Source organism: Rhincodon typus, chromosome 5 (genome assembly GCF_021869965.1).
Source record: "Rhincodon typus isolate 14 chromosome 5, sRhiTyp1.1, whole genome shotgun sequence".
Lineage (NCBI taxonomy): Eukaryota > Metazoa > Chordata > Chondrichthyes > Orectolobiformes > Rhincodontidae > Rhincodon > Rhincodon typus.
Window position 1 is genome coordinate 6,565,549 of NC_063336.1, and position 9,113 is coordinate 6,574,661.

A 9,113-nucleotide genomic window follows, 5' to 3' on the forward strand; every position below is an offset into this window, starting at 1 on the left:
CTTGTAGCGACCTTTCCACCTGGGAAAAAGCCTCTGACTATCCACCCTATCTATGCCTCTCATAATTTTACAGACCTCATATCAGGTCACCCCTCAGCCTCCGTCTTTTGAGTGAAATCAGTCTGAGTTTTTCCTCTCCTTGTAACTAACCTCTCCAGACCAGGCAACATCCTGGTAAGCCTTCTCTGCACCCTCTCAAAAGCATTCACATCCTTCTGGTAATGTGGCGACCAGAACTGCAAGCAATATTCCAAACGTGGCCTAACTAAAGTTTTGTACAGCTGTAACATAACTTGTCAATATTTATATTTGACACCCCAATGATGAATGCAAGCATGCCTTCTTGATCACCTTATCCACTTGTGTAGCCACTTTCAGGGTCTGTACACCTCCAGGTCATTTATATATATTACAAACAACAAAGGTCCCAGCACTGATCCCTGCAGAAAACCACTCATTCTGAAAAGCACCCTTCCACTGCTACTCTCTGTCTTCTATGAGCAAGCCAGTTCTGTATCCATCTAGCCAGCATACCCGAGATCCCATGAGATTTTACCTTTTGTACCAGCCTGTCATGAGGGGGAGACAGATTTAAAACTTTGGCCAAGAGAATCTGAAGGGGAATCTATTATACAGTGAGTGGTAATGACCTGAAACCCAATGCCCACAAGGGTGATGGAGGTAAAAACAATTATTTTAAAGAAAAATTTTTCGAAGGACATTGGATGAGAGTTTGAAGGGAGCTGACTGGATTATTCCACGGAAAGCTGGCATGGAACAGATGACCTCCTGTGTCAATTACTCAATGACTAGATGACAAAAGTGACTACATTTCATAAAAATACTTCATTATGTTACAGCACAGAGACAGGCAGCTGAACCAAAGTAGACTTCCTACTTCTGTATTCACAGCACAGTGAAACTAAACCATCAAAGTCCCCCAATAATTATTCCAATGGTTCCTGACTAACCAATCCCAGGCTTCATGAATAATTAATTTCCAGACACTGATTTTGTATCTCAAAGATAAATCTTAACTATTTATTAGACACAAAATAACAATAGCAGACAGAAAATTAAGCAACACAGTAAGCTGATTAATGTCTGTGCTTTAATCCCAAAACATTTGATTCCAGCCAGCTCCCATATATATAAAATACAAACAGACAAACAAACAAACAACTAAAGAATAAATAAAATAACAAGACTGGCCAGATCACTTAAACTGCTTTCACAGTACGTTATTTCATACTTTCTCAGTTCACCCAGGCAATGGCAGCAAAAAATTCCAACTCAGTTTTCTACTTATTGGGCTTCCAGAAACTGATGCATCTGATTGCACAGTGAGCTTTCAAATGCCCATGCTGTCTCAGCAGCAGCCCAGAACCATCTTTCAGAAAACATAGTTCAGGAAAAAAAACAACTTCATTCCTAGTTCCACCCTGAGAGACCAGTTGACTCCCTCTGAGGTCTCAATTACCATTCAACAACTGTCATCTGCTGAATGCAGGGTCTCTTTCAGACTTGCCAGAACCAATTTCCAGCCATTGACCTTCTTAATAGCCAACTTCTGCTAGCAGTTTAAATGTAACACTTTTCCTGTTATTGTTTCTGTTAGAACCTTTTAAATCAAGTTTCAGCTTGCAATTAGCCTCCAGGCCTGGCCTCATATATAAACAAAGCTTGTTTGGTCTGTTCTCGTCTTTTTAACACAAGTTGTCCTAAAGCCCATCAGTCATTTCCAGCTTATAATACAAAATTGATAAAAAGGATAAAAATAATGAAAAATCAGTGAAGGTTCTAACAATTGGCTGTAAGTCACTTTGGGATATTCTGAGGTGATGTAAGGTACTGCAGAAAAGTAAGTATTTATTTTCCTCCTCCCATGAACATAATGTAAGGATTAGAAACCTACATGGATAGAGACCTGGAGAGGAGGACCAGAGCACTTGTACATAAGGTACAGACACTGAGGACTACTTTATGGGGGTTCTCCATCTTTGACGAAAATTACACATTCGAATGGTGAATATGGATTTGCTGTAACTTTCCCAAGTTGAGTGATGTTGTGGCTTAATTAGGACATTTATGACTGTGACCCATGGACACTGCTGGCCTCAATGTTTCTTTGATCCTTTCCATGGTTGGAAAAGAATTTTTCAGACAGGTCTTCCCGTTACTCCTCAACCTAATTGCTGCTGGGTCTTTTCTCTAAGTCATTGCCCTTCATAGGAGAAGCTGTTGGAGAGCCAATCATTTGTCTTTATTCATCCATGCTATGCTGACCAGTTCAGCATTTGTTGCCCATCCCTATTTGCCCTTGAACTGAATGGCTTGTTAGATCATTTCAGAGGGCAGTTTAGCGTTAACCACATTGCTGTGGGTCTAGAGACACATGTAGGCCAGACTAGGTAATGACAGCAGATTTCCTTCTTTAAAGGATGTCAAAAATCAGAATCAGATGGGAATTTTGTGACAATCGACAATGGCCATGATCACCATTCAGCTAGTTTTAAATTCCACATTTCAAATGTCACTACTCATACTTGAGTGGAATCTGAACCCATGACCCAAGAACTTTAGCCTGGATGTCTGGAATGTTAGTCCAGTGATAATATAATGAGCTGCTGCTATGCTGTATCATCACTGACTTGTACAATATAGGGATACATGGCTACATACCAGTGACACACAGCCTTAACAGGAACACAAAGTCTGGTGCAGGATTTCACAGGAAAGCTTGTTGCAATGTTCACATTTTTTATTCAGTAAAATATAACCACGTTTATTGTAGGATATAAAAGGGCATATACAAAAGTAGGATATAAAAAAATAAAGTTCCCATTTTCTACCCACATTTAAGAATCAAAAGTGTCACATTTGGGTCGCTATCTCATTTGTGGAGCAAAATTCACTGGAGGCATTTCTGGTTTTAAGCAAAGTCTCCGCACTGGGCAAATTCCAACATAGTCCATTTTGGTAGACCAATATAGTAACAGTCTTTAACGAAGAGGCAAATGGAGCAGGGGATCACCTCACAGTACAATCACACAGAACACAAAAGGTTTCACAGTCTTACAATTCTGGCATAAAATCTCTTCAACACAGGTGGGCAGCTCATCCAGACCACAAACAGGAGGGAACACATTATTCTGTCCCACTGGAATGGGATACTAACTGACACTGGGGAAACCAACATGACATAGTGAGCCATACGGTGGGTCCACAGTAAGAACTGACCTTACTTCCTTGACAGATTTAAGAGATGTACAGAGAGGGAAAGTGGCAGACACACTCCCAGAAGAACTGATGGAACATCAGGTCAAGGTGCTACTTCCTAGTCACTTATCTGAGGGATGGAGTGGGCTTGATGGGCTGCAGAAATGAGAGGAAGGTGGGGACAGGAGAAAAGGATCTTCCTCGGTTTCACCTGGATGACTCCAACACACACCATTACTACGATGCCAGTGACCAGGGGGTCACAATTTCAAGACTGTCACCCAGGAGTGAGATGAGGAGGAACCTCTTTACTCAGAATTGTTAGGATTTGGAATGCACTGCCTGGGGGAGTGGTGGAGGCAAATTCGATAGGAGGTTTCAAAAGAGCTGGATATATATTTGAAAGGGATGAATTTAGAGGGCTGTGGACATATGCCTGGAGATTGGGACTAGCTTGGTAGTTCCTTCAGCAGCCAGTACAGACACGATGGGTAGAAAGGCCTCCTTCTGCACCACAAAATTCTACAATTCCACATCAGCAGCTGAAACAAGACCCACGTTTTCAATGGAATCTATTAGTTTGATTCATTATGATAAGAATTATAAAACATTAAAGTCAGAATGAGCATTGAACCTTTACTAAACCTTTGTTCAAACCACAGTCAAAGTTCTGTGTGCAGTTTAAGGGCTCCACACAACAGGAAAAATGTTAAAGCAACAGTGAAGGTATAACAGGGAGGAAGCTGCCAACTGTAAGGAAATAAAAACATAGACTTGATAAACGAGCTGGCTTCATTAAAGCAGGGGAATGGAACAATTGAACAAGAGGTATTTAAAATTATCAAAGGATGGAACAAAATGGATTTCAATGATTGAAACTGAATTGTCAAAGCTGTGGGATGACAAGGTCCTGATGGACCTCATCCTAGGGTCTTAAAGGAAGTGGCTAGTGAGATCGTTGATGCATAGGTTTTAATTTTCCAAAGCTCCCATGATTCAGGGAAGGTCAATCAGTTTGGAAGATAGTGAATGTGATGTCTTTGCTATCATTAACCATTTAGACAAATGACTTGGTGGATAAAGAGCTGGATGGTCTGGTTGCCATCAACAAATGACACAAAAATAGTTCGGAAATTAAGTCACAAAGAGGATAAAAAGCTGCAAAAAGACATTGATCAGTTAAATGATGAGGCAGAAGAAATTGACAAATGCAGTATCATGTGGGAAAATGTGAAATTTTCCACTTTGGCAGGAACAATAATAAACGAGCATATTGTCTGAAGGGTTAGAGATTGCAGAGCTCTGAAATACAGAGGCATCTGGTCATCCTGCTGAAAAAGTTTGTATGCAGGTACAGCAAGTAAGTCAGAAAACTAATAGAATGTTCTCATTTATCATGATGGGGAGTTGAATACAAAAGTGGGGAGGTTATGCTTCAGTTACATAGAGATTTGATGACTGCATGTCTGGAAAACCACACACAGTGTTAGTCACCTTATTTAAACACGTTGGTAGTTGCTTTGGAAGCAGTTCAGCAAAGAATGGAATGGGCAGGTATCTTATGAGGAGAGGTTGGTTAGGCTGGGCTTGTAACTGATGGAGTTTAGAACATATAAGATCCTGAGGGGTCTTGACAGGGTGGGTGTGGAAAGGATGTTTCCTCTTGTTGGAGAATCTAGAACTGCAGATCATTGTTTAAAAGTGAGTGGCCACTTATTCATAGCAGAGATGAGGTGAAATGTTTTTCTCTTAGATGATCATGAGTCTTAGGACTGATCTTCCTGAAAAAGGTGGTTGAAGGGAAGTCCTTGAATATTTTTATGGCATTGTTGGATAGATTCTTGTTATGTACGGGGTGAAAGGTGACCAGGGGTAGGTGGGGACGTGATTGTGAGGTGACAATCAGATCTGCCATGATTTTACTGAATAGTGAAGCGGGCTCGAGATGCTGAATGTTTGTTTATAGGTTAATGCCATCAGGAGCTACAAGATCAATGGAATACAGCCAGAGAGCAGAAGAAATTCCTATTGTTTTTTTTACACAGAAGGTTCTGGACAGTGGAATGCTGCCCTGGAGTCACTGTTTAAAGGAGAATAATGTCAATGGTTAAAAATCCGTTTTGTATGTTTTCAAGGGAATGGTTAATATCAGATATAGGGACAGCAGGCACATAGCTTTAGTAATTACTGCTCATGTAGCAGATAAACACCCATGGGGACTATTGGGTCAAATAGTTTGTTTGATTTAGTAACATCTTTGCTTTTTAGGTAATAGATTCTCCACATGCTTTCAAAATCTCCATTGATCAAGTGAAATGATGAAACTGACCCTGGCTCCTATGGACTATGTGACCTCTCCAGTCTTCTGACAGTTCAACCTATAGCACAGAAACCAAGGAGGCCAAAGAAGACTGGTCTTGAAGTGACCCCTGAACCAGCTCAAACCCCATGTCGATGGCAATGATTTGATCTGCTCTGGCTATCAAGCCAACTGGCCCCTCCCTTTAAGAATCTGTGTTGCGATGGCATCTTCCTTGGCTACCCAATCCTGAAGACAGACTGGGACCCAGAGCTATAGGCTCAGGGGTTACCCAGTGGAGCACAAGACCTCCTTCCCACACTCTGCGTGGGAGCCAGCTGTCCTTCCATCTCACTAGCGAATGGGAATGCTCCTGCCAGTGCCAGCGGTATGAATGGCCAATTGGAGCACCCAAAACAAACCCAGAAATTGCTGGAGAAACTCAGCAGGTCTGGCAGCCTCTGTGGGAAGAAAGCAGAGCTAACACTTTCAACTCCAGACACTCTTTATCAGAACGGGATCCGAAATGTTAAAACTCTCACTACCTTCCCACAGAGGCTGCCAGACCTGCTGAGTTTCTCCAGCAATTTCTGCCTTTGTTTCAGGTCTCTCGCATCCGCAGTTCTTTGTTTTATTTAAGTTAGAGTACCTGCCTGATGGAGGTAGGAGATTAAACTCAAATGAAGGTCGCAACAGTTAAAAAAAAAGGAATGAAGTGAGTTGGGCATGTGTCCTTCTCTCGGTCTCTGTAGGGGTGCGGAGCTGGGTGGGCCTGTAACTCAGAGGTACTGAGAGCACATTGGTTCAGAGCAGGTCACCTGCCCTGTATCTTACTGAAGTACATTTGTTGAGGTAGTTTTTATGTTACAGCAGACTTGTTACAGCAAGTGTTGAGGCTACAGGTCACCTATTGGTGGTGTACTTTGCTGTCCAAAGTTTTGAAGAACCATTCAGAAGGAGATCGAGTTTAATCTTGCAGTTGGCCTGCAGCCAGTATCTCCTGCAGGCCATTCTTATCTTGCGACTGTTGCAATCTGTTGCAACCTAATGTTGTCATTGGCCTTGTTCCTTCTGGAGAAATTCAGACGGCTGAAAGGCTTGTCCAGTTTTGGATTTTTCTTTCTGGGTTCCCGCAAAATTTGGTAGGCCAGCCTATCCAAGACCCACTTGTGGTCCTGTGGGTCTTCCGGCCAGCGCATGTACTGCCTGCTCTGGATGTAGGCTCTGATGGGCTGGTACTTCATGAGCTGGTAGTCTGGGAGCTTGCCAACAACCAACACAACCATCACTTCCCTCAGTTCATGGAAGAGTCGACTCTGCGCGATATTGAAGGCTTCAACACACCAGCCGTCCTTCAGGAACTGCCTGGTCACAATGCAGACTGTTTTCTTGCTGCTCCAGATTGCATCACGTATGTTTGTAATATGGTCCTCGCCAGGAATGAAGTCGCGGTCTTCAAAGCATATCTGAAACTTATTCTTCTCATTGAACTGGGAGTCCAAGTACTGCAGAAGGGAATTTGTCACCCACTCAATGTCATTACTGCTGAAGCATAGGTACGCATCAAACTTATAGGCCTTCCCTTCCTCATCTGCCTTCTGACCATTCATGATCTTGTTTGTTGTTCTTTTGTACCAGATGTAGAACAAGCCTCTGTAGTGATTGTAGAGAAGGACAGAAAAGACAATAATCAGTAACAGAGTTGTGAAGAACACAAAGAGAGCAAATTGTATTGGTTCCACATTAGCATCTTCATCACACCCATCGGTGTTCAGAGAAAGAAGAGGTATCCCTTGTAAATTATCTGGAAACACACAGTACATATCTGTTAATGGTTCCACCAAGACCGCCTCAGTGGTATTTAACCATTCAATAAACACCCTGAGACCACAATCACAGATGTATTGGTTTTCTCTCAAGTCCAGGTGACTCACAAAACTGAACACATCTGGGCTTGGAGACACAAGGCGATTTTCAGATAGATCGAGGATTTCAAGAGAGCTGGGAAACACACCCTGACTGAGTTTGGACAGAGAGTTAGATGATAAGTTGAGTCTCTTCAGAGAAACCAAACCTTTAAAAATATCTTGTGGTAGCTCGGTAAGATAGTTTTGATCGAGAAGAAGAACAGTTAGGTTAGTCAGGTTATGAAACACTTCCCAGCACTGCTTTGATGTCCATACCAAATCAAGGAAGTTACTTGAGAGTTCAAGGTGGATTAACTGATTGTTTTTTGGAATGATATCAGTACGCGCAGGTGTGCACTTCGATATACGGTTTCCCCTCAACAAAAGATGCTTCAGAAAAGGAAGTTGCATGATCGTATAGAAAACATTGAGGTTTGTAAAGGCATTGTTTGAGAAATCAAGAAAGGTGCTCCTGGAAACTGCCTCCAGGCCATAAACTGATTTGATTCGGTTGAGACCCACTAAGAAATAAGCTATTTGTGGGAGATGGTGAAACCCAGAAATAACAGAGAGTGCGTTGTCTCGAAGGTTCAACATCGTCAGCTGATTCAGTCCACGAAATGAATTGTACTGAATGGCTCCAACGTGGTTGTGTTGCAAATCAATTAACGTGACATTCCTCAGACCTTCGAAGGTAAATGAGTAGATCTCCCCCAGCAGATTGGAGGAAAGGTTTAATTGGAGAAGGGAGTCTAGGCCAAAGAACGCGTTAGTTTCAATCTGATTGATCTTGTTGAAAGATAATGTAAGCAACTTCAAGGAAGTTAAGTGTGAAAATAAGTAGGGTGCAAGTGTAAAGATGGACCCATGGGACATATCCAGATTCAGAACAGAACTGTCACTGAGACCAGCCAGTGTCCGATTGTTTGGATCTCCTATGTTATTATAACCAAATGACCTACCGATGATCAGATATTGCATCTTCAGGTGAATGATAAGCGTTCCTTTCATAGCTAAAAACATCTTCTCCAGCTTGTGGACATTAAGGCCAATTTCTGAAATGTCCAATGTGTTCAACATTATGTCTTTGAAAGGATTTCCGCACTGCTCCCAGTCAAAGTTTTCATGCGCGTACAAGGGTCTGTTTGCGGAGATATCGAATGTTTCAAAATACCCCCGTGGAACATTGTGCAGATCCCCCTCACAAATCTGGTGAATCAGATTTGCCTTAAAATGAACATTTTTCAAACCTCTTAGGCTAGAAAATGTTGAATCTGGTCTGATTTGTTTTATCTTGTTTCCGTCAAGAATGAGGGTGTGCAGTGAGATTAAATTTTTAAAATGTCCCCGTTGCAAGATTGAGTCAGTTAGACCATTGTAGTCCAGATGAAGGATTTGCAGTTTATCTAGCCCAGCAAATGCCTCCACGTCCAGCTCTAATTTTTTATTTCCTCCCAGATCTAGGTACGTCAGATTGGGCAGATTCCTAAATGCTCTTGCTCTGACACGCAGCGGTGGCTCGGTCTGTAATCCGATTACGAGAATCTGGAGCTGTTCTAGTTGCTGAGAAAACGATGTCTCTTCAATAAGCCTGATTCTGTTCTTGATTAAGTTGAGCTGGATGATGTCTGTTGGCACTTGCGGGATCTCAGTAAAATTACGATTCAGGCAGTTCAGCTTATTCTGAT

General features: G+C 42.1%; 1 protein-coding gene across 1 annotated transcript in view; it reads right to left on the minus strand.

Annotated features, from left to right (window-relative positions):
* Positions 1–1,011: 1,011 nt before the first annotated feature.
* Positions 1,012–9,113, minus strand: part of LOC125483092 (toll-like receptor 5) — a 42,196-nt gene continuing 34,094 nt past the window's right edge. Inside the window, exon 2 of the mRNA XM_048596643.1 lies at positions 1,012–9,108. Within this exon, the coding sequence (XP_048452600.1) occupies positions 6,532–9,108 (2,577 nt within the window). The 3' untranslated portion in view covers positions 1,012–6,531. The remainder of the gene's footprint in view (positions 9,109–9,113) is intronic.